General features: G+C 39.1%; 3 protein-coding genes across 3 annotated transcripts; 2 read left to right on the top strand and 1 right to left on the bottom strand.

Annotated features, from left to right (window-relative positions):
- Window positions 1–6107: 6107 nt before the first annotated feature.
- Window positions 6108–11989, top strand: LOC140746638 (uncharacterized). The gene is made up of 5 exons (XM_073078760.1): window positions 6108–6409; window positions 6586–7722; window positions 7888–9091; window positions 9381–9583; window positions 11152–11989. Exons 2-5 carry the CDS (start codon window positions 6607–6609, stop codon window positions 11821–11823), a joined length of 3195 nt encoding a protein of 1064 aa, XP_072934861.1. The 5' UTR covers window positions 6108–6409; window positions 6586–6606; the 3' UTR covers window positions 11824–11989.
- Window positions 11990–14111: 2122 nt separating this feature from the next.
- On the bottom strand, window positions 14112–17486 carry LOC140744998 (hexosaminidase D). Its single transcript, XM_073076739.1, has 4 exons — window positions 17012–17486; window positions 16568–16759; window positions 15913–16025; window positions 14112–15343 (listed from the first exon to the last, which is right to left on the bottom strand). The coding sequence occupies exons 1-4, from the start codon at window positions 17354–17356 to the stop codon at window positions 14365–14367; spliced, it is 1629 nt and encodes a 542-aa protein (XP_072932840.1). The 5' UTR covers window positions 17357–17486; the 3' UTR covers window positions 14112–14364.
- A 4553-nt stretch (window positions 17487–22039) lies between these two features.
- On the top strand, window positions 22040–25700 carry LOC140744557 (uncharacterized). Its single transcript, XM_073076195.1, has one exon. It carries the CDS (start codon window positions 22179–22181, stop codon window positions 25698–25700), a length of 3522 nt encoding a protein of 1173 aa, XP_072932296.1. The 5' UTR covers window positions 22040–22178.
- Window positions 25701–26414: the final 714 nt, after the last annotated feature.

Here is a 26414-nt window from a genome sequence, read left to right as displayed (position 1 = left end):
GAGACATACTTTTCCGAGGCATTTTAGCTTAGTCTTTAGGGCTAGCCGCGCATCTGTTGCCGACCTCGATTAGAAAACTAATTCAGATTATACTACAAAATAGTCGAATTTGACTAATTAGGTACTCATTTCTTGGCGAACGGCAAAGGAAATTGTCGCAATGAAACCTAAATATCGAGATTTTTTCAGAACATTCTCAAAGACTTCACTAAGTACTAATTCGCGTTTGAAAACGACATATATTTTTCCTGTACCGTGTCAAAAAATATTATATTAAAAGTGTATTCAAATTATCATATTATTAATATTATTTAAATTAAATTTTTATGTTATTTTCATGATGTGTTATTTTTATAATTATAAGTTCTTATTTATGTAGTCACTGGCTGGTAGGATTGTGTGAGTTAACATAAAAAAATAAAAAGAACGCTATTGACGTTTGACTTGTATTTTGCGCGGAAATAATAAAAGTGGTAAATTGTTCTAAGAAATAGTTTTATTCTTTCAATTATGTATGTATCATTAATTAATGAAGAAGATTCGTGTCGAGCAGTAGGACAGTAAGGACTTCGTTAATAATACGACAAACTGATTTAGAAGTATAATATTATGTATGAAATTGAACATAAGAATGATTAATGAAGCAAGTCTTGCCAAGATTTGTAAACGTTCCTTCTAATCTTGGCTTGACTTCTTTCATTTAAATTATTTAACATTTCGCTCAAAACTTTCCCCAAACCATGAATACTAACTTTTGAATTTCGGTAACTATGGTGTGAGATAGTGTGATATGAGAAGTCTGAAAACTCTCAGTAATATTTCGTTATTGAATTTGGCGGCCAATATTTGGTCAAACACGTTGGCACTGGGCACTGGGCAATTAATCACTTATTAACGCATATAATTATTGCATAAGTGGAACCGAGCAGACTATCTTGCCACAAAAAATCCAAGATTTCAACTAAAAGTAATAATAATCTTTTAATAAATCTTTATATCGGTCAATAAATTAGCAATAAAATTAATAATTAATTATACCTATCTAAATTTTCCTGTTTGTTTACAGGTCCTTATGAAGAAAAGTATCAAAACAACATAACTGCCATCCGAAGGGAGTTCACGGAAAAGATAGAGAGTATTACGAAAAATGATACGCTTATGCAGGTAAGTTCGTCAAAAGGTTGAAATGTTAAATGTACTTAGGACCCTTTGTGGTTCGACTCCGGCGGCACCACCGCCACACCTATTTCTGACTAATAACAGCAGTGTTAAGCGCTGCTGTGTTCTGGTGGAGACATACTTTTCCGAGGCGTTACAACTTAGTTCTCAAGTGTAACAATTAAGCGTTGCTGTGTTCTGGTTTTAACGTTGTCGTAAGATATGCTTTTCCGAGGCGTTCCAGCTTAGCATTCAAGGGTAGCGCCGCATCTGTGGCCGACCTCGGGTGGGAATGTAATTTTATTTGGGGTTGATAACAGATATCCATGGGCGGCAGTAGCCACTTACCATCAGGTTGATTGCATTTGCTACTCCTATATTATATAAAAAGTATGACTTGCAGTGAAACATTAAAAGGGTTGCTGTGAATAAAAATATATTATTCGATTTCCAGGCCGATCCTGATTTGTTCGCGATGCTACAAAGTGACTTGGAGGCCTACGAGGCGAACATTGTCGAGTACGGCAAGCACGTGAACAGTTACAATACGACGCGCAAGACTTGGACTTTCTGGAACGCCATGTTCTACGCTGGAACCATCTACACTACTATAGGTAAGGACAAGAAGCTATTCGCATGGACCACTTGCCGAAGGATGAAGTTCCATCCACATCAACTGGACTCGTGGCGGTTCTTCATACTTACTCCTAAGGAATTTCCGGAGCGCTCTGACATAAGGTTCTTCAAAAAAAGTCGCGAAAAGAGTCTGACGGTTTCCTATCAACTAGCACATCTGCTTCGTAGTTTAGGTTCAACTATACAAAATAAAGATATCATTGCTCTTGACACACAGATAAATGGTTAAGGGTACAAATCTCGATCACATTTTTAAAGCAGAGTGGCGCATCAGGCTTTCGCTAGGCCAAACTCAAGATTATGCTAATCCTAAAAATATTATAAAATTAAAATATTATTATAAAATTAAATTAATTAATTATATTCAAGTGTAAGGTGGTAGAACCCTTAGTGGTTCGACTTCGGCGGCACCACCGCCACACCTATTTCTGCCTAATAACAGCAGTGTTAGGCGCTGCTGTGTTCCGTTTTGAAGGGTGCGGTAAGGGAGACATACTTTTCCGAGGCGTTCCAGCTTAGTCCTCAGGGGTAGCGGCGTATCTGTGGCCGACCTCAGGTAGGAATATCTAATTCTATCTGGGGTTGATTACAGATGTCCATAGGCGGCAATAGCCACTTACCATCAGGTGGACTGCATGCTCGTCTGCTACTCCTATATTATAAAAAAAAAATTAAAGTATGGTTTGACCAGAAATATACCACCGCTATACCTATTTCTAAACTGTAAAGCGGTATTCGGCATTCGCATGTATTTCGTATGTAGCAACCATATTTATCTTCAGGTTTTGAAACGCATCTTTTATCAGCTTTAAGAAATAACACCGTTTTATTGTATGTGCATTAAAATGGCTTTGTAGATAGAATCGCATATATAGTTTTTCAATCGCAATTCTTGCGGTAGTCGCTACGTGATTCTAAGGTAAAGATTGATAGTTCAGTGCAGGAGAACAGTACAAAAAGAGAAATGGCGATCGGGTTTTTGCTTGTATTTAGAAATGTTTGTAGTGTATGAACTTTCTTGTTTTTCTAAAAACAGTTTCGTAGAGTACTGTATTGCAATAATATTATAATATATCCAAATGGCTACTGTCACCTGTGGACCTTTAAAATCAACCCCAGTTTGCAAATGTCAAAATTTCGACGGATCAGCCACTTGTACGATTTTTTCAAAGATATTTTTTTCACATTTGTATTTCGCACCGATCCTTGTACCTAATTTGTTTAAATATTTTTTGTGGTAATAATGTTTTGAAAGACTTGTATTACACTCTGTAAATAATATTATTTATTTAAGACTATTACAAATTCAATGTAAGTAATAATCTAATAAGAAATTTAGTGCAATAGCGCCTGGCACAATAAAATAGCATTTACTACAACGCGTAACTTGCTACGTATATCATGCAGGCACTTCTTCGTTCACAGAGCTATTTCAGTGTTACTATAACATTTAGTAACTTTCTACCAGGCGTTCCAAATGCTTTTTTTTATAATATAAGAGTAGCAGACGAGTGTGCAGTCCACCTGATGGTAAGTGGCTACTGCCGCCCATGGACATCTGTAATCAACCCCAGATAGGATTAGATATTTCTACCTGAGGTCGGCCACAAATGCACCGCTACCCCAGAGGACTAAGCTGGAACGCCTCGGAAAAGTATGTCTCCCTTACCACACCCTTCAAACCGGAACACAGCAGCGCCTAACACTGCTGTCATTAGGTAGAAATAGGTGTGGTGGTGGTGCCGCCGGATACGTACTACAAAGGGTTCTACCACCTTCGAAACACAACTACATAAGCGTAGTTAAGGCGTGAAAGTGTCATAAACAAACAAACTGGCATTCTCATTTATAATATTCGTGAGAATGTAGGATGTAGGAATAATTCCAAAAATGGAAACTTACCGTAAAACTGAAAACAGCGTATGATCAAAGTCTTTAAAGTTCAACACGTAGAAAGGTTTATAGTGGGTTTAAAAGAGCGATTTTATTTGTTTCCGTGCTCAAAGGGGACACGCTTGATAATCCTTTCATGTTTGCAACGTGAGCAGAACATAACCGAGATACAACTTTTTTTTTAATATAGCAGAACATGCAGTCTATCTGATAATAAGTGGCTTCTGCCACCTATGGACATCTGTAATCACTCCTAGATAAGATTAGATTCCTACTTGAGGTCGCCGATGCGCCGCTACCTTTAAGAACCAAGCTGGAACGCCTCGGAAAAGTATATCTGTCACCACACCCTGCAAACCAGAACACAGCAGCGCTTAAAACTGCTGTTATTAGGCAGAAATAGGAGTGACGGTGGTGTCGCCAGAATTCAACCACTGAGGGCTCTACCACCTTTTAAACAATGTTCTATATAGAGTTATAGTACTTGGCCGCAGTGACCACTTACCACTAAGTGGACTGTATGTTCTTTTGCAAAAAAAAAAAATCTACTAATTTCAAAATTTAGTATAAGCCGGGTAAAACTACTAGTCCGCTCTGAATATAGAAATGAAACGCGTCGTCATAGCAAATTGTGTGACTACACCTGCTCGCAACAACTTCCGAGCGGACTAGCAGTTTGGCGCGGACTATACATAGTTAAATAATAACATTGGTCTATTACCTTGTCTTTAAAGAACATCTCTATTATTTAGCCTTTAAAGGCAACCTTTTGTCGATTATTTAGCCTTTAAAGAAAGAGGTTTAAAGTGGGTATGAAACATTGATTTCATTTTGTTTCCGTTCACAAGGGTGAATGAGGGTGACACTCCTTTTATGTTCACGACGGGCAACGGAACGGTTTTGACACTTTACCTACGTTAGGTACTTTACAGTTTAAATCAAAAATATTTCTGCAATTTCGTCATGATGTTTGGCTGGTAAATAAAAATGATATTTGAGGATTGCTTTTCGTAAATTGTACGGGAAATATGTTTGTTTTCTTATTACATTAGGTATATAAACGTGTAAAGGATTCGAATTCTTATTAACCTAATATATACAGAGGATGTAAGGAAAAAAATCTAATATCATGTCATATTAATATTAAACACAATAAGATATCGAAAAATAAAAATAGTTGATAAAAGTATTTTTTTAATATTTGAAATAAATTAATTATTATAGTACTTCAGAACATAGTTTATTTAAAATGAGCTGATTACTATGCAACTTGTCTTTGGAACTCAAAATAGACGCATCTTAAACAAAAAAGTATCAAACAAGAACTCTTAGGGCTCGCTCAAAATCCAAAAGGCGAGCAGTTGTTTGTACCCTTTGAGAATGAAAACAAAATCTTGCTTCAAACTCACTTTTACCCTTTGTACGTGGTGAACTTTACAATTTTAAAAGGTCCACATTTTGAAATGTTTACATTTCAGTTATATGCTTCTTAACTTCTTTTCGTGCTAGAATTAAAAAGAAAACTTGTTAAATAAGTTGAAAAACTATGGTATAAATATCGTGAAAATTTAATTTTGAAATACTATTTTTCGTATGACCATAGTATCAGCGGGGACCAGAGAGGTACTCGTAACACATGGTTGAGAAATGTAAGGTAAAAGATCATACATGTTGGTTATAGATTATTGCCTGATAGTAATGGTTAATGTATCCAATATTTCGCATACCAAAGATTCATAAACATTAAGTACAATTGCTACTAGTAGTTGTCAAATTGCGATCTAATCTTCGAGGTAAAACTTGGATTGATTTTTAATTACGAAGTAGTTTTATCCTAATTATAAAATGTTGAAATAAGTTTAACGATTCAAATAATTGCTATAATTGCTTCAATGTTACAAGTAATCGGAAAGCCTCCCGTCGTGTTGAGCACTTCCAACGATAAAAACGTTTTTGAAAGAGAAAGTTATATAGACTAGTCTACGCCTAACCTTAGAACACATAAAATTAGAATTTGTAGAAAGATTAACATATATCACGGTCATGAGCTACTCGTATTTAAACCAAACAAGACACGTGATGCTATATATCACGTTCCTACGTGACCTCATGCACTCATTATAATGGTACACAAATTACGACTGTTTAAAAACATTGTCATATGTAGCAAGTTGCCATTAGAAATTGTAATTCCCAGAAAACAAAATTAATTCACACATCGTCTCATCAACTCTGCTATTGAATAATTAAAAGTGTCGTAGATAGCTAGTGTAGAGAGATCTTGGCCTATTGCAAAACTACCAAAAGAATTCTTTTCTACAGCGATTGCTACTGAGGTGTCAAGATCTGCTGGTCATTCACACATTTTTATTTTCAGTGTACACATACAAAGATCGCATGTGGCCGTCGGTTTTAAATTTGGATCACTGCCCGGCTCGCTTGGCGCACTTGCGCTCAGTCCCCGCGCTCTCCATACGTTGGAAGTCTATTTAGAAAATTCACGTCATTTAATTCAATTTTTTTAATCGAAAGTCGTACGTCAACAGTATCAAAAATTGATCTTTTACACGAAACAACTAGTGCAACTCGAAGATGGATCGCCTCCCGTTATTCCGCCGTTTGTTTACATCTGGAATTATGAAGCGTCTGAAATAGATTCTTTTCTTAGAACGCTTTGACCCCGATGTGATAAAGGAGATTCTGAACGCAATCAATGCGAATGGTAAGTTTACTTTTCCTATATGCCTAATTACTGTTGTTACGAGAATTGCGAAGTATTGGCAGCCGATTTTCAATGATGTGCCAAATAATGTTCTTGCTAAATAGTATCGTGTCAATAGATTCAATCAGTTCTTCGATCGCTTTTACAGCGTTAAATTGTTTTTCTTTTCTTTTCAGTTGGCGTAAGTTGATTCGGGTATGAGTGGAGAAGACAGTGACGGTGATAGTCATATTATTAGAATCCCTATCCCAAAAATTGATGTCGAAGACGCAAATCCCAATCAACAGAATATATCCAAATCATCTAGTGGAGATAATTCAGAAGAAATGGAGGATCCCATGCAAAAGTCATCCTTAAGGAAACGTAGAAATCTGTCTAAAAATAGAGCACAAGCTACAAGACAGAGAGAGAAAACTCCAGAACCAAGTAGAATCCCTGTTACACATGAAGACACGACGTCTGATGATGAAGAAATGAAACCACAACGAACATCAAGAGAAATTGAAGCAGACAATACTTACGAAGAAATGAGACGTTTAGTTCAAGAACAAGCAAGTAGTAAAGATCCAGTGTATGACTTGGACACAGATACAATTCTTGAAGCGAGAGCAATGGCAGCAACAGAAAGAAGACGTCGAAGTATTTCACCTTTTGCAATTCCTGACAAAGATAAAGAAGAGAGTACACCACTAGAGCGTAAAGGTAGCTTTATTGATCCTACAAATAAATTACTAAGCACAAACTATACTCTGAATTTAAAAGATGAAGATACAAATCGACGAGGTTCTTTGACGAAAGAATCTCTACCTAAAGATGTTCCAGAAAAGAAAGAATCAAGGCACTCCTTATCTCCGCCTATTACAAAGAGTAATTCGCCAACGGATAAGGATTATCCTTTCCCTTTGCCATCAACACCTAAAAAACTGGAGGAAATAGTATACCCTGATGAAGCAACTGACAAAAAAAGTTCGGAAAAGCCGAAAAAACCGAAGACTCCAGTTAAAAGTGACGTATTTACATTCGATGAGAAGGATGTTAAACAAAGTGTTAAAACGACCAAAGAATCACCGCCTGCTACAGGCGAACTTGTAACGAAAGTCATACAAGTAGAAAGAACGCCTAGCAAAAAATTGCTTCCTGAGCAGAAACCTGTAGTGGAAGTAAGAGAAAGAATAGTAAGAACTCCCAGTAGAAAACTTTCAGCTGACATAAAGCCAATTATCGTCAAACAAATTAAGCCGCCTAAAGATGAACCACAAAGCAAAGTGCCACCTGTAAAACCTGCGAGGAGCAAATCAGCAAGCAGATTTGGGGTCAGTTTTTATATCATTTTGTTTCTAGTAATTGCTTTGTTGATAGGGCTATATTTCCAATTGGCACAGTAATTATAACCAAATATTTTTTTCTAAATTCTGAATCTATACAAAACACTAAAATTATGTAAGAAGAAAAATTAATATAATACCCGTGATTTACAGGGTAAAACTAGTGAGAGTGAAATGAGTGAGGATCAAATATACCAACAGAATAACAACGGAAGTGGAGCAAAACGTAAGGTGGTACCAACGCCACGGCGTTTTATGAAAAATAGATCACCAAGAGCAAACCGCTCGCAATCAATAAATCGGTTCGATACTCCTGCAGTAATAGACAAAACTGGTACAGGTATGAGTCAAACCAGTCGGGAGATAATAGAATTAATGCAAAAAGCAAGAGCTAGAAGTTTGTCAATACCAAAAGATGATCCGAGGCTACCATCTGAATATAAAAACCAAGAAAAGGTTTTAAAAACACCTAATAAGACTCCGACAACGCTACGAAATACAAGAGGAATATCATGCCCCAAGACCATTCAAATTATTAGCGACAGAGAAATTTTATCAGGATTAGCAGTAAAACAGAAAGTGGAACCAAAGTATGAGAAGCATAGCAGGCAAAGCTCAGGGTATGTTGATGCTAGTCAGTCTGAGTACACTTCAAGTTGTTACTCAACATCGCCAAGCGAAAACGAATACGAATTCGATTTATTAGAAAAGACAGCTGAATTAACGCGTAAACTTAATATTTTGAGTCAGGAAGCTGATAAGCGGGAAAACCTTAATAATATAATATTGGCACCTGAAGATGTTAATAATATGGAGACGGAACAAAAAATAGTCTTGCGGAAACGATCTATAGCTGAATCTAAGGTTTTAAAGAGGAGAAGTTTAGATGCTTCTGAAGTAAACGAAACTAAGGCAAAACCAACAGTCAAAGAAAAGCAAAAGAAAGTGACAAAGTCACGTTGGAAATTCCTGGCAAATTGGCAACAATTCAAAGAGGAGCACATACATGAATGTGAAAAAATAAGATTGCTTAGGAACAGGTGCATTTGTGACTTATTGATATTGATAATACTATGTGGTTTAGGTGGAATGATGTTCAAAACGCTGGAAGGATCCTTTGAAAACGCTTATAAATGTGGCAGTAGAGGTGTGAAACGTGACTTCATTGAGAGCTTATGGCGTGGCAGCCATTACTTAAGAGAGGAGGATTGGAAATCTATGGCAAGGAAGAAGTTATTCGAGTTTGAAGACCAGTTACACACAGCGCACGAAGCAGGTGTTACTTCGTACAGCGGTCAAAAATCTTGGAACTTCATGAATTCTTTCGTCTACTGTTTGACATTAATTTCTACGATTGGTAAGATTCATCGTACTCAAAAAATCCATCATAATCATGATTAATATACCTAACATTGTATTTTTACGTGTTTTTTTTTCTATACCTCCATTTGCAAATAGATTTTCATAAAATTTCATTTATCCTACTTAATTAATCATACTTCTACAAATATTTATCAAACGAAATTTATTCGACCACAAATTTCTACTGATATTTAGGTAACTTACTTTCATTTTCATTTTCATTACTACATTATAGAAATTATCATTATTACCTGTTACATTATATTTATCGTTGTAAACTTCAGGTTATGGCCACATATCTCCGAAAACGGTGTCAGGGCGGGTGGCTACGATTGTCTACGCTATAGTGGGAATACCGCTGTTCTTGTTGGTTTTGGCTGACTTCGGCAAGCTGCTAACGAGGATCATAAAATACTTCTGGGCATATATCAGGAGATTCTACTATACAAGAAGCTGTAGAAAAGTTAGAAGGACTGCACCTGTGCAGGTATGATTTTTTTTATAATATAGAGGTAGCAGACGACAAGCAGTGATAGCCTAGTGCTTAAGAAACTCGGCCTCTCGATGGAGGGGTCAGAGGTTCAAATCCCAGGCACACACCTCTGATTTTTCGAAATTATGTGCGTATTAAAAATTAATTATCACTTGCCAAAACGGTGAAGGAAAACATCGTGAGGAAACCTGCATACCTTTATAAAAAAAAAATCTCAAAAGGTATGTGCAGTCTACCAAAACGCACTTGGCCAGCGCGTTGGACTATGGCCTAATCCTTCTCATTATGAGAGGAGACCCGTGGCCAGCAGTGGGACAATAATGGGTCGATGATGATGATGAGACGACAGTCCACCTGATGATAAGTGGCTATTACCACCCATGGACATCTGTAATCCTTTCCAGATAGGATAAGACTACCTGAAGTCGACCACAGATGCGCCGCTACTCCTGAGGACTAAGCTGGAACGCCTCCGGAAAGTATGTTTCCCTTACCACACACCCTTCAAACCAGAACACAGCAGCGCTTAACACTGCTGTTCTTAGGCAGATATAGGTGTGGCGGTGGGGCTACCGTAATCGAACCACAGAGGGTTTACCACTTTCAAAAACTACACCTTACGTGATGGTGGCCTAACCGTTATTCATTTTGATATTACATTAGCATCATAGCGTCGCTGTATTCTATCAAGGTGTGATGTTATGTAAGAGATTTTTGTGTATTTTTGGGGTTGGTCACAGGTGTAACATTTGGGCATTCTGCCCGTTTGCAATTTAAACTATATAAATTGATTCATTATTTTGTAACATATGTAGCAGTTGTAACAAAGTTTAATCGAACGAGCTGTTATGAAGTAAAATGAAAAATAATAACTATAAACAATTTATATTTTTTATATTATAGAATCGGCAAACTAGTAGCAGTCCTGGTGGTACGTGGCCACTGTCGCCCATGGACATGTAATCAACCTTAAAAAATCCTAATGTGTCCTAACTGAGGTCCTAATTCAGTTGCGTTGCAACCCTTGTGGACTAAGTTGGAACCCTTCAAATCAGAAGGACAGCATTTACCATTGCTTTTATCAACCCTTTGTTTAACTGAGAACCACAGCCTAGTTCTTGGAAGCAAGAATTTTGAACAAAGGGTTCAAAATGACTGCTGCCAAATTCGTATAATTACGTAATCACTTCGAATTACCTATTTACATCTAATAACTCCTCTCCAAACAAGGTTCATCGTAAATATGCTCCGTATTCTACTAATTTTGCAGTACAATAGAGCATAATATTTTGTTTACAAATAAATATTAAAACATAAAACAATAGACGAGCTACCCCGACGGTCCCGTTATCGTGTTCTCCTTGAAATTACATTTCAAATTACCGTAGAAAGGAAACAATGCGAGCATTCCCTTTTTGCTCCGAAATGAATAATGATTTCTCTTATATCCGTATGTTGTCTTACATTTTTATGAATCTTTTGTATTCTAAATTGGAGCAAATATATTCCTTTAGGCTCAGAAATGAATAAGTAAAGGAAAATACTTTTTCTCTCAATTTCAGGAGGTAATGAAAGGATTTAATATTGTAGTAGACGTCGTGCGTCGGCCGTCGCAAATCTTTGGCGAAGAAGACATTATTGAAGATAAGTTCGATGAGACGAACCCACCACCGATTGAGCGGAAGTCTAGTGATGTTCCTCCACCGTTACCACCTAAACCTGGCACACTAAGAGAAATTGAAAATGAAACTGAACCGGGAACGCCAGCACCATCTGTGTTTGAAATCGACGATGAGTTTAATCTACCGATCACTCTAGCTATATTCATATTGGTTCTTTACTTAATATTTGGAGCCGTTATGATCAATATTTGGGAGACTTGGGACTTTTTTGAATCATTCTACTTTGTATTCATATCTATGTCAACAATCGGATTAGGAGACCTGGTCCCAGATCATCCAATGTATATGATGTCCTCTATTTTGTATCTTGTATTCGGTTTGTCTCTAACTTCTATGTGTATTAACGTCGTCCAATTGAAACTTTCCGATACGTTTAAGCAAGCGAGTGCCAAGCTTGGTGCAACTATAGGCTTGAAGGTCGCCGAAGAAGACGGCAGCTTGGTACCGATCACGCCTCCACCTGTAGAAATTGTTCCTGTACATAAACCCAACATTGAAAAACTAGAAAATAAAAACAAGGAAAATACGGATAATGATGCTAAAAATAGATAAGTAAACGTTAGTGAGATTAATATAGTCATAGGTGTAATTGATGTAACTGATACCATTATAGTTAATGTGATAATGTTAATAAGATGCATATTTTTAAATGTTTTGTACAATAACTCATTATGTTTGTTTCTGTGTGTAAATAAAGATTTTTATAGTTTTACTTTGTCCATATATTTTTGAATATATCTTAATGTAACAAGAACATACTTATAATGATACTCTAATGACACATTTGGTTACAAAATAATTTGAATCTGCATACAATGGAACATAATCAAATATATGAAAATTTAAATTTACTAAAGGTCCATTAAAGTCCAACAGTTGAAACGAATAGTAATTAACCGAAGCAAGATACACAATGGGTTCAATTTCCAGTCTGCCACCTGTACAACTGAATTGAAATGGCTTAACGATATTTTTCAACACATTGTTCCTGTTAATCGAGTTGACGGTGGGAGGCTTTGTGAAGAATTTAATTACGTGTCTGCATAATCCCGTTTTTAAAAGATCTTATTCGTTCTAACACAGGGTTGAGAATAGATTTGGCCCTTGTTTTGACAATTCTAAATTTCGTTTGCATTAATTTTGGTTTAATATACGAGTAGCAGACTAGATACAGCCCACCTGGTAAGTGTCCACTGCCGCCGAGGGTAACCAACCCCAGACAGGACAAAATATTTCTACCTAAAGTCGGCTACAGATGCGCCGCTACTCTGAGGACTAAGTTGGAAATCCTCGGAAAAGTATGTCTCCCTTACTATATCCTTCAAACTAGAACATAGCAGCTTAACACTGCTGTGGAAAAAGGTGTGGTGGTGGTGCCGCCGGAGTCAAACTATAATGGGTTCTACCACTTTCAACCACTTATTTCAGGCGGGCTGCATGCTTGTTTGTTATTCCAATCATATAAAAAACTTAGTAATTGCAGCCATTATTATATTTCTATAACGGAAAAATCTGTGTCTGTGATCTATTCGATGCTCAGATTCTCTTATGAACGTGAGAAAATAGAAAATACAGTGATTCCATACAACATTACTCTAATAAGGATAATATGAGCAGTAGTGTTATTACGTGAATTTGTATGTAAACAAATATTTTCTTTGTGATTTACTGCTGTCAATAAATATAAAGGGGCAGCAGCGTAGTCAAACATTTCTTTGTGGATTTATGTGTTATTTCAATACAGATTTGCTGTAGTTATTTATTTGCAAGTTATGAAGGAAATAAGAAAGAGAGAAGACAATAAATTATTAAAACTTGGTAGTTGGGATTTACGTATAAATAATGTATGTATGAGTTTTGTGTTATCTATTTTTTTATAACAAAGAAGAAGCGAGCATGCATTTTACCTGATGGTAAGTGGCTACAGTCCAAGGAGATCTATAATCAACCCCAGATAATAGTCCTATGTGAAGTCGGTCGCAAATGTGTTGCTACCCCTGTGGACTAAGTTGGAAAGCCTCGAATAAGTGCCATTAGGCAAAAATAGATAAGCAGTGGTGCCTTCAAGTCAAACCATAAATCACTTCTTTTCTACCACCTTCATATGTCCTTGTTGTAAGCCTTTGTGTAAAATAATAATAAATATATTGTTTATTTTTTGCATATTCATTTCAATTACGCATTGAAATGAATATGCAAAAAGTAAATAATAAGTACTTAAGAAATAAACAAAAAAGCAAAAACGAAGAGACGACTTTCATAAATTACGTAAAATTGGCCAAATATTGCTTACGTGCTCCCAGCCTTAAGCTAAGCAAATGTACTCCCTAATAGGATAAAAGCCTTTTGTTGTTATGACAGAAAAATAAGTCGCATGTACGCTACAATTATTTTCCAATGTCCTACTCGTATTAGACACAGGCCGTGGCAAAGACATATGTATTTATAAACGCTTTATATTTTTATTCGGTTTTATGGAAATATACTCTTACACACATATAAATTACACGAGTTAAATGAAATATACTTATATATTTTTACTAGATAACCCGGTAAACGTAGTGTTGCCATATAAATAAAAAAATGTTAAGGGTGAATAACCTTTATCACTTAGGAGAATGAAAAATTGATAATAGCTGATTCTCAGACCTATTGAATATGCATGTAAAATTTGGTTAAAATCGGTAAAGCCGTTTCGGAGGAGTACGGTAACTAACATTGTGACACGAGAATTTTATATATGAGAAGATTTGTATTAATAATTAATGAGAAATTTATTTCAAAGATGGTCGAACCAGAGAGGTACCTTACTCCCCTTACGTATCTAGTGTAAAGTTGTTATCGTGTTTCGGTGTTTGCAACGAACGGCTACCATACCTTTCGGTGTGGTGGCCGGCTGACTTGCAAGTGTTGCGATGATCTAAGTCTTCAATAGCAGCAATGCATCTGTAATCGGCTTTGTGTCTGTTCTAAAAGTTGGTGACAGATTTTACAAGAAGAAGTGAGAAGAACTGTCAGCCATTCTTATTTATTACTATTAAATAAAAAAGAAACAACATTTAAAAACGTTATTTACTTTTACTTTTTATTAAATTAATAATAGGGTCTTCTTGACCACGTTTGAATGTTCATAGAATTTGTGAGAGCTTTTAATAATTTATACAGTATTCTCTTGCCATTGTTAGTTTTTAAATTAACATATTCTTTAATAAAGCTTCTATTAAAATACTTAAATAATTCACGTATCATTTGCCTTTCGATTTTCGATAATTCAGTCAAAGTTTCATTACACCAAGCGAAGTTTGATTCCGCCATAATTCTGTTAATATCGTTAGTGTTACTATAGAATTCTAACGTCGACAGACCGTGATTAATATCATGGAAGCCAATCGTAATATTTCTATAAATCAAATCATTTAATCTTTGAACTTTGTAAAGTTCGTTACCATCAAACGTACACTGGTAATTATCAAAATATTCAACACTAATAGAACTCCCACAATATAGATGTTTGTTGAAATTTTCAAGTAGGAACGTCCCAAAAAAGTCGTCAACGTATGAAAATTTGTAATCTTTTGGAATGCCGTATTTGAATTGCTGGATCAACAGTAAATTCACAACAAGACTAGGTAATGACGAGGGAAGTAATTCACACGGTGGATCCATATGACTGTATCTTGACCATCCAGTAAGAATGATTCCTTTGAAGTTGTAGATGTCGGTTTCGCCACCAAATTTGTAGCCGCGTATCTGGTTCATCCAGCTCAAATGGTTCATGACACGATGTTTCATATTCGGCAGCGTTGCGGTTCGACCGTCAGCACCTTTAAATGCTGATGCTATCCAAATCTCTTTGAAAGTATTATGATATTTTAGAAGACTCACGTGTGATAAATCGACTTTCTTTCTGTAGTCCCAGTACACCGGTTCTACGTTATTGAAACTTGTTATTTTATCCCAATCAGTTATGTTTCTACTACGAAGCATGTCATCCCAGATGAGGACAGTTGTGGTCGGACTGAGTTTCTTCACTGTATTCTTAACTACTTCCACGTGATTTACGAAAAGTTCTCTGGAAACGAAGAAAAGATTGAGTTCGAAACAGATCATATCTTCATTATTACATTAATAAAGAAAGCTTTTAGAACAGTAATATTTATTCTTGTGAATATTTTTTTTATATTACGATTTTTTTATTCTTTAGTTTTTGGAGTTCCGTACCGTAAGGGTAAAAACGGATCCCTATTAATATACCTCGCTGTCTGTCCGTCTGTCATAGGGCTTTATCTTATGAACGGTAATAGATAGACTGTTGTTTTTTTTAACAGAATATGTATAATGCTGGCGCAATAATAACAAATAATAAAACTATAAAAAAAAGATGCTACGGAATTTTCAATGTGAGTGTTCGACTTGCATCTGGCCAAATATTTTTATAGGCACGGTGTTATTCATATAGAATATTCGGTGGAAAATCATTAATCCTGATGCTCCAGTACCCTCAGTATGAGTTATTACATTTACTCGAAAGTGGTCACCGTTTACGTTTTCACTCACACAGCGCCCAATGCGTCAAAAACGGAACAGTCATCCATCACCACATTTAATTTTGCAAATAGGTGTAATAGTACATTTACTCACATATCAGATAGAATTCGATTCCGACACTTGTCACACTTGTTTATGTGGTAAACTTCGTCACAGCCGATGTGAAAATGTTTCAGCGGCGCAACGTCGTTGTGAAACTTAATTACCTGAAAATTTATATTGTTTGTTAAACGTAAAGTAGCGGTGAACATGACGGTACTTTTGAAAACACATTGACACTTTATACATTCAATACACTGATATTTTTATAAAAATGAACAAAATTGAGGAGCTTATGTGTAGTTTTAACTACCTATAAAAATAGGATAAAGACTATGTCGCAAGAATTTGTTACTAATAAGTATTATTATACTTTGAACAGCAAAACAAATGAAAAATACACCAACATACGTACTAACACCAACTAGTGTTTGGCTCGAAAACATAGCACCTTCAGGGCAAGTTGATTTTTTATAATATAGAATTAGCTAACGAGCATGCATTCATCAGTCACCATTCATTCATTCAGTAAGTGGCTACAGCCGCTCATGGACATCTGTAATCAACCCCAGACAACATTAGATTTCTACCTGAGGTTGACTAAGTTGAAGTGCCTCGGATAAGTATATGAGTACCCTTAATACTGTGTGGCAATGGTGCCTCCGGAGACGAACGACAAAAGTTTCTACCACCTTCAGCAAATGCTTACCTGCCTTATCATATCTTCAACTAGGTATATACTCTCTTTCTGGCTGGGGCAGAGGGAATCAGGATAAAATGGAACTTCCCTCAAGTGTTGAAACTCTGCAAGTTTTAGAGCATGCTCCATATGACCGAATGTTTGCACTAATGGTATTATTTCGAAGCCGGTGCTAATTAATGTAATTATGAACTCCTTAAGCTGAAAAAAATATATTTAAAGCATTTTTTCGTTAATGGCTATATTGCTTTTATTTTTATGCTACAGGAATAGCCGTAACCAACCCCAAATTAAGTTCCTACTTGAGGTTGAACACAAATTCGCCGCTACCCCTGAGGACTAAGCTCGAATGCCTCCATAAAGTATGTCTCCCTTACCACATCCCACAAACCAGACACAGCAGTGCTTAACACTACTTTTATTTTGATTATTTGAGCGTAAATAGACAATCACCTCAGATTTTTCATAACGATTGCTAGCGCTCAAGTTAACCAGTCTTCCTTCGTAAGGAAACATATCCTCATACTCCATCAGGAATCCAGTCACACCCAGCCGCTTAAGCATCGGCAAGAGCGATGTCAAATACGACAGCTTCGGTGGAGAGCCTTTCAAGTCGAAATGCACCACAACATTAGGTAGCTTTACGGATAAAACCTGAACTTTATGTTTTCGCAAGAACCTAATATCAGTCAATATGTACACAAGACATAAGGCTATGAACACTCCTAATAGCAAATATTTCACTTTTGTCGACTTCATTTTAGCGACAGCCAAACGTATTTTAAACGTCTTAATCATTTTCACTTCATTAACACCACACTTATAACTTAATAAACCATTTTAACTTTTCAACATTTAACGGCACTTAAAATTTAATTTATGTTATATTTATATAAATAACCTTAGAGGCACGCGTACACGGCGACCCGATTTGACTAAATAGTGAATAACTCTCAGGCCACTTGACGGGTTTCAGTTATATGTTCCACACGTCGATATCTGTAGATAAAGAACAAGTGGTTTATACGGAGCAGTAAAATATCATGCTATATTTTTCTATGTAGGTAGAATAAATAAAACAATCATACAGATCTTCTGAAATGCTGAAGAAACGTATATTGAATTATAAAAAAGTAATTACTACTTAAGTATTAAAAATAGTTAAATATAATAATTACTCACTATCAATACGTGTACCTATTGATATTTATGACAGTTGGGATGTGGGGGAGGGCAGATGGGGCTCATACACCGGGACCACCAAAAGAGAGTGGCCCTTACAATAGGTATAAATATAAAAATAAGTATCAGTTTACTAACTTACTTTTTCTTCAAATAGCATATTTTCGCATTTATACCGATACTACTTCCACAGAGGTAGCGACGCATCGTTGACGAACTCAGGTGGGACTAATCCTATCTGTGGTTGATTATAGATATCCACTTACCATCAGCTAGAGTCAGCTAGACTGTACACTCGTTTGCTTTGCACTCGTAGATAAAATATCAGCAGTAAAATCCAATACACAACGAATACATTTCCACATTTTTGAAGGTGGTAGAACCCTTTGTGGTTCGACTCCGGCGGCACCACCGCCACACCTATTTCTACCTAATAACAGCAGTGTTAGGCGCTGCTGTGTTCCGGTTTGAAGGGTGTGGTAAGGGAGATAGACTTTTCCGAGGCGTTCCAGCTTAGTCCTCAGGGGTAGCGGCGCATCTGTGGCCGACCTCAGGTAGGAATATCTAATCCTATCTGGGGTTGATTACAGATGTCCATGGGCGGCAGTAGCCACTTACCATCAGGTAGACGGCATGCTCGTCTGCTGCTCTCATATTATAAAAAAAAAAAAAAAAACTAAATAAATAATGCATTCTACTACATAATAATAAGGAAATTTTCTCGATATGAAACGTATGTGTAGTACAAGCACAGGTGTTCAAGCGTATTACTTATGAATAATATTACAAAGGACTTACCATGTAGGTTTTACGGACGTCCATTACGAGAGTGGAGGGCTTCCTTTAATTATAATAAGTAACTTTGCACACAGGAAGGCGAGGGTCTAGGAAATTCCACTCTTAATATGAGAACGGTGTTATGAACGAAAATTGTTTTAATAAAGCTAAGGTTGCAAAATTGATTTCTATTGCAATATTCATAAGGTGGTAGAACCCTCTGTGGTTCGACTTCGGCAGCACCACTGCCACACCTATCTCAGCATAATAATAGTATTAATCGATGCTGTTATGGATTGAAGAATGTGGTAAGGGAGAAATATTTATCCATTACTTTCCAACTTAGTCTTCAGGTAGGAGTCTCATCTTTTCAGGAGTCACTTACCATCAGGTACTTAGATGTTATTTAAATAATGCAACCACAAGCATTTTGGTATTGTAATATGATGATGTACGAGTATATATTCAAAGTAAATTGTGTTTCATACATTATGTTCAATCCTTGTCAATTTGTAGGTGGGTAGACATAAAAATTTTCGTGCTTCGTGCGACTAGTCGTCGTCTTGCGCTCGGCGAGATCATGCAGACGTTGTGTATGTGCCCCCTCGCTCCTGTTTTCCACTTGGACTATCCACGCAACCGCGTGTGTCTTAAGTGTACTCCTCAGGAAGACCAGGCTTACTTCGTTGAGGCCTGTGACAGCGCCGAGAGCACCCCTGACACGACTCGAGTCTGCAGACTGTATTGGAAGGCACGGTTGGTGGTTTTATCTAATTAATATCTACGGTGACAAGGATTTTGTTATAATAACGTAACACAGTCCATGTTATTATATCACTACCGTGGTATGCTTGACCACAAATTGCATTAACAAAGGTAGGAAGACATATACTCAGAAAATATAATTATAATGAAAGCATAATAACACTATATGTCGGCGACTGACTAACTATATTTTATGAATAATATGTAATTAAGCTTGTTTTTTATGTCTATCTGAATATGTTTATATAAGTAAAATGAGAGAAATACATTACGTAAATTTTAAGTTTAGGATAAGACACGGTAGATGGCGCTATCGGTCGCATTTGTAGTATTTTATTCAAGTTATTACGTATTTTTATGAAAATGGTATTGTAGTTTAAGATTTTGAGTTTTATACATGTTTTATATTTCTAATGTTTATGTTATCTCCTAGAATATGTTTCTAGCTTCATATTGATGTAAGATTAGTAAGAATCAACTGTGATAATTTTGAGATAATTAGGAATATTGACATGTGAAATTACGTAAGATGTACATTTTTGGAATATTTTCACGAATAACTTTGTAACTAATTTAGGTATGATAATGTAACTTATGTAGCTAGATAGGGCTAATTATGAGGATTCCAACAATGTATAATACATATGTGTAATTTTTGGGAAATTAATAAAGAAAGGGTGAAAACTAGGTCAGCCAAAGTGAAAATGACACGAAAATGGGCCTAAAAAAGCGCGGCTCTCTTTACGGTATTGCTCTGGGGTAGCTCAGAAAACCAGTTTTCCGTAGCGATGGGCGATTGTTCTAAAAAAAACAATCGAATAAATCGACAATCGACGGAATCAACAATCGATTGTCGATTTATTCGTAGTAACAAAAAAACAATCGAATAACAATCGACGTTCGAATAACAATCGACGTACGAATAACAATCGACGTACGAATAACAATCGACGTACGAATAACAATCGACGTACGAATAACAATCGACGTTCGAATAAAAATCGACGTACGAATAACAATCGACGTACGAATAACAATCGACGTACGAATAACAATCGACGTACGAATAACAATCGACGTTCGAATAAAAATCGACCTTGAAATAACAATCGACGTACGAATAAAAATCGACCTTGGAACAACAATCGACGACCGAATACAAATTATACCGCGCGGCTACATGCGTGTGCTCAGGACAATGTGCAGGTGCGTCGTGTTGCAAAGCTATCGTCACTTGCCACTGGTTGGAAAATGTAAAGTATTGTATTACATTTTAGTCAATTGTACTATATATTGTTGAGAAATAATTATACCATAAATCATTTTGTATCAAATACTATGGAGTATCATCGATAATCCAGATGTCGTAGTCATCCCCTAAGTTCGTTTCATGACAACGTTTTCAAAAAGAGGTCATCTGAAAAATATAATATACGTCTTCATGGCGCATATTATAGAAAAAGATTATCAGAAAATATAAAATATGTCTTTTTAGCGTATATTATAGCTAAAAGTTATCACAAAAAATTATGTACTCATAGTTACATTAAAATTAATCGGTGAAATACTATATCTTAAGAAAAATAATGTTAACAACGCGAGTAGGGTGTGAGAGTTTGTGGCTACGAGGCGCAGTGAGCAGTGCGAGAAGCAAGGTGTGGACGCACCATTAAATAACAGAATGCAACGAAGCAGCGGAAGGGTGCACGACGCACGTGCGCTTCCCCCACCAAATATATAAGACTGACTCAGATTTCTTAAACACAGAAATCAGGGGCTCCTCGCTGCTAGTAGCTTTGTGTATACTAAATAATTGACCAACAACCAAATAGCTTCGATAGTTCCATTTTTACTTAACAATCGCGTATCGCTTGACTGCGCTGTTACTAGTTTTGCGTTTACTAAACAATCGACCAACAATCGAACAATCGAACAATCGACCAACAATCGAACTATCGAACAATCGAACAATCGACGAACAATCGAACTATCGAACAATCGAACAATCGACGAACAATCGAACAATCGAACAATCGACCAACAATCGAACAATTTCGATTGTTCGATAGTTATTCGAATACAATCGAAGAATTTCGATAGTTATTCGAATACAATCGAACACAATAACAATCGAATAATTCGATTGTTTTTAGTAACAATCGCGCATCGCTAGTTTTCCGGCTTAAGCATGGTCTCAGCAGAGAAGAATTCCAAGAAGACTCCTGAAGAAGAAGAAGACTCCCGAAGAAGAAGAAGACTCCTGAAGAAGAAGAAGACTACAACATATGAGTCTAGAGTCACTTCAGGCACCTTGGCGACTGTTCCAGCTGCTCCAGGTGTTCCAGCTGCTCCAACTGCTGCAACAGCTGGAACCCGGAAAACGCGGTCGGTGAAGTCGACGAAACGTCGGGAGATGGAAGCCAAGCTGGAATTGGCGCGCCGACAGCTGGAAGAAGCAAAGGCAGCTGCAGAACTCGCCAAGGCACAATGGGAGCTGGTCCAGGTGGAGAATGAAGAGTCCGAGGTCGAGAATGAAGACTGGTCGCACAACGCGAACATCCACACGTGGGTGCAGTCGACGGTGGAGAGGATGTCCGGGGAGGGGCATCAGGGGGAGGTGTCCGGGGAGGGGCACCGACTGGGGGCGTCCGGGGAGGGGCGAGCCAGTCAACCTCCAGTCACTATCGTCAAGCCTGAAGACCAAGCGGAACCTTCAAGCAACGGGACCAAGGAGTTGGCTGAGGCCATCAGGAAGGCCATTAGTGTTGCGCCGAGGAATACATCGCAACCTAACTACGTACATGAATTACCCGACTTCGATGGAAGAAGCGAAGAGTGGATCGCCTTCAGGACGGTATATGAGGACACCGCACCGCTGTTTACGGATGTACAGAATATGGCGCGGCTGCGGCGGTCAATTAAGGGCACGGCAAGGGAGGCTATCAAGAGCCTATTATATTCAGAGTGCCCTCCTGAAGAAGTTATTGAAGCTCTTCGTCGAAGGTTCGGAAGACCCGAAGCCCTGATCCTGATGGAACTGGAAAAGGTAAAGAATCTTCCTAGGATCAATGAAAATGCGCGCGACATCTGCGTGTTCGCCAGTCGAGTGAACAACACCGTCGCGACAATACGGGGGCTAAGGAGACCGCAGTATCTACACTCACCGGAAATGGTAAGGATTATCGTGAGCAAGATGCCAGCGGTATTGCAGTATCGGTGGTACGACTTCGCCGCCGACGCAGAAGATCAAGATCCAGACCTGGTGCATTTAATGAAGTTCCTCAACAGGGAAGCGGACCGGTGTGGACCATACGCGACGCAGGAGACTTCGCAGCAGCCGCGCCAGCCTCCCAGACGTCAATTCACGAACACCACGTCCGAACAAATAGGAGATAAGAAGACCTGTCCACATTGCCAGTACGAGCATCACCTCTTCGAATGTCGCAAATTTCTACAGCTGCCAATGAAGGAACGGTGGGACGTCGCTACCAAGTCGAAGATGTGTTTCAAGTGTCTTCAAGGACGACATCGGAAGGAAACATGTCGGCGTCCACCGTGCAAGGCATGTAAGCGGTGGCATCACTTCGTGCTTCATGAAGAACGATGGGATCACCCGAAGCCCGAAGAAAAGAAAGAAATTGCGAATAACGTCATGCTCCCGGTGAACACTGCAAGGACAGCGAAGGCATATTTGAAGATGGTTCCTGTTGAGCTATATGGACCGAAGGGAGCTGCCCGGATCCTGGCGTTACTGGATGAGGGGTCAACTGTCACGCTTCTCGACTCTGCGGTTGCAAGACAAATCGGCCTCAAAGGACCCGTGGAAGCACTCACCTTGGAGACAGTAGGTGGGAAGACCATCTCCAAGCAAGATTCAATGAAGGTCAACGTCAGATTGAAGGGAATGCACCAGACCAAGAAGAGAACCATCTCTGGGGCCCGTACGATAGATGACATCAACCTGACGCCTCAGAGGTTGGAAATACGAAGAATTGAAGAATGCGCTCATCTCAAGCCAATGTCGAAACAATTGTATTATGAAGAAGAGTCACCCAAGTTATTAATCGGACAAGACAATTGGGAGCTCATCGTGTCCAGAGCCACACGCAAGGGGAAAAGAGGTCAACCCGTAGCATCATTGACCTACCTAGGGTGGGTGCTACACGGGTCCGATGGAGCAGCATCAAGACCTGTGAACTTCGTAACCTGCGCGCACGTGTCTTCTAAAGAGGAGGATTTGGAAAAGGTCATCAAGGAACATTTCGCCGTGGAATCGTTGGGGATCCAGCCACGTCGACCGACCACAGACATAGAAGAAACGGCTCTGGAAATTTTAGAAGAAACGACAAAGAGAGTGGACAATGGGCGCTTCGAGACCGGCTTGCTATGGAAAAACAAGGAAGGGAAAATGCCCGACAATTACAAGCAAGCGGAAAACCGGTTAAGGAACATCGAAAAGAAACTGAATGGGGAACCGGCACTGAAGCAGGATTATGAAAGTCGGGTAAAGAATCTCGATAGTAACGACGCAACGAGGGACGTGCCCAAGGACTTCGGGAGCGGACACAGATGGTTCAACGGACCTTCATTCCTGGCACAAGAGGAGGAAGATTGGCCGAAACCACGTACCTTCAAGGCGGAGTCCACGGGAGAAGAGAAGGAGAGGTCAACTGTGGGGGCAACGAAGCCCGTTGATCGGCATCCGACTCCGAACCCAGTCAAGTTCTCAAGTTGGACTCGACTAGTGAGAGCGACCGCGAGGGTACTACAGTTCGTCGACCTGTGCCGAAAGAAGAAACACGCAGTGAACGTGTCCCGCAAGTCTGAGCGTCAAGATCCTACCTGGAAAAGAAATAAGAAGAAAGCCAAGGTAGCAATGAAGCCCGTGAACAAGAACACCCAAGAAAGAAGATTCATTCCCCTCGAACCTGACCAAATAAAAGAAGCCGAAAAGATCCTATTACGAAGAAGCCAAGAAGAGAGCTTCCAAGATGAAGTACGCTGCGTCAAGAAGATAAAGCCATTCGAGAAGAATAGCAGGCTTAAAAAACTGGATGTCGCCATGGAAGATGGACTACTACGACTCCGAGGAAGAATCGACGCGGCAAGACACACTCGGCAAGATAAGAAACCTGTGGTGTTAGACAGCAAGCACCACATCACCAGACTGCTCATCGCGTACTACCATGTAGAATTCAACCATGGTAACCACGCGACGGTGATCAACGAGTTGAGGCAGCGCTACTGGATCCTGGGACTACGGTCTGCGGTGAGGGCAACGGTTCATCGGTGTCAGTGGTGCAAGGTGTACCGCGGCACGCCACGACTCCAGCCGATGGGGAATCTCCCGCTGGAACGGTTACGGCATGGGGAACCGCCGTTCACATGCACCGCCGTGGACTACTTCGGGCCCATGAGCATCACGGTGGGTCGGCGTCATGAGAAGAGGTGGGGCGCTCTGTTTACGTGCCTCACAACCAGAGCCGTCCACGTGGAACTGGCAGCATCTCTGTCAACGGACTCCATGATCCTGGCGCTACGAAGAATGGCAGCAAGAAGGGGGATGCCGAAGACGATCTTCAGCGACAACGGCACCAACTTCGTGGGGGCCAACAAGGAACTTCAAGAAGCCCTCGCCAGCCTCAACAAAGAAGACCTCATCACCACAGCCGAGCGGATGAGCATCAGGTGGAAATTCATACCACCTGGGGCTCCGAACATGGGCGGGGCATGGGAGCGCCTGGTCCGTTCCATCAAAACGGCCTTAGCGATCATCCTCAAGGAAAGGCATCCCAAGGAAGAAGTCCTGCACACTCTGCTACTGGAAGCGGAGCACCTGGTGAACTCAAGACCTCTTATCGAAGCCGACGAAGACAACGAAGAAGGTGCCCTCACTCCCAATCACTTCTTAATTGGGAGATCCTGCGGCACAAGATTGGGAACATTCACCGACGAAGACCTCACCGGCCGGCGCACATGGAGGACAGCGCAGCGACTAGCCGACCACTTCTGGAGCAGATGGGTGAAAGAGTATCTTCCAACTCTGATCCCGAGAAGAGTCGACGCGAGAGCTGCCGCAAGGGACTTGCAGTGTGGAGACACGGTCCTAATAGTGGACTCCACGCTGCCACGAGGAGCCTGGCCGAGGGGTGAGGTGGTCCGAACCTTCCCTGGGCCCGACGGTCGCACCAGGGTACTGGAGGTGCGCACTACGGGGGGCGTGTTGAAACGTCCCAGCTCCAAGTTGGTGCTACTGGTACCAGCACGACGTGATGAAGAGCAAGCGGTCGACGACACAGGTGGAGCATCGACCAGCAAGCCAGACTGCGGGGAGGCGGTCGTCACGTCGAGCCACGAGCATGGAGTCGCCGGGCCAGGAGTTGGTGCTACGCACGAGGGGGAGGATGTCGGCGACTGACTAACTATATTTTATGAATAATATGTAATTAAGCTTGTTTTTTATGTCTATCTGAATATGTTTATATAAGTAAAATGAGAGAAATACATTACGTAAATTTTAAGTTTAGGATAAGACACGGTAGATGGCGCTATCGGTCGCATTTGTAGTATTTTATTCAAGTTATTACGTATTTTTATGAAAATGGTATTGTAGTTTAAGATTTTGAGTTTTATACATGTTTTATATTTCTAATGTTTATGTTATCTCCTAGAATATGTTTCTAGCTTCATATTGATGTAAGATTAGTAAGAATCAACTGTGATAATTTTGAGATAATTAGGAATATTGACATGTGAAATTACGTAAGATGTACATTTTTGGAATATTTTCACGAATAACTTTGTAACTAATTTAGGTATGATAATGTAACTTATGTAGCTAGATAGGGCTAATTATGAGGATTCCAACAATGTATAATACATATGTGTAATTTTTGGGAAATTAATAAAGAAAGGGTGAAAACTAGGTCAGCCAAAGTGAAAATGACACGAAAATGGGCCTAAAAAAGCGCGGCTCTCTTTACGGTATTGCTCTGGGGTAGCTCAGAAAACCAGTTTTCCGGCTTAAGCATGGTCTCAGCAGAGAAGAATTCCAAGAAGACTCCTGAAGAAGAAGAAGACTCCCGAAGAAGAAGAAGACTCCTGAAGAAGAAGAAGACTCCTGGAGAAGAAG

The sequence above is a fragment of the Epargyreus clarus genome, unplaced genomic scaffold, assembly GCF_041222505.1.
Source record: "Epargyreus clarus isolate Ecla_fem2 unplaced genomic scaffold, WU_Ecla_fem_2.2 ptg000002l, whole genome shotgun sequence".
NCBI classification, from domain to species: Eukaryota; Metazoa; Arthropoda; class Insecta; order Lepidoptera; family Hesperiidae; genus Epargyreus; species Epargyreus clarus.
Note: the sequence above shows the minus strand (reverse complement) of the source record. Positions and strands in the feature narration are given on the sequence as shown.

Excerpts from the sequence above, each read along its gene's own strand:
- LOC140746638 (XM_073078760.1), top strand. The coding sequence starts at position 6,607 with ATGAGTGGAGAAGACAGTGACGGTGATAGTCATATTATTAGAATCCCT. Across the intron at positions 9,092-9,380 it reads GACATTAATTTCTACGATTG|GTTATGGCCACATATCTCCG; the intron begins GTAAGATTCATC and ends TGTAAACTTCAG. Across the intron at positions 9,584-11,151 it reads GAAGGACTGCACCTGTGCAG|GAGGTAATGAAAGGATTTAA; the intron begins GTATGATTTTTT and ends TCTCAATTTCAG.
- LOC140744998 (XM_073076739.1), bottom strand. The coding sequence starts at position 17,356 with ATGATTAAGACGTTTAAAATACGTTTGGCTGTCGCTAAAATGAAGTCG. Across the intron at positions 16,760-17,011 it reads ATCGTTATGAAAAATCTGAG|CTTAAGGAGTTCATAATTAC; the intron begins GTGATTGTCTAT and ends TATTTTTTTCAG. Across the intron at positions 15,344-15,912 it reads AATCGAATTCTATCTGATAT|AGAACTTTTCGTAAATCACG; the intron begins GTGAGTAAATGT and ends CTTCGTTTCCAG.
- LOC140744557 (XM_073076195.1), top strand. The coding sequence starts at position 22,179 with ATGGCGCGGCTGCGGCGGTCAATTAAGGGCACGGCAAGGGAGGCTATC.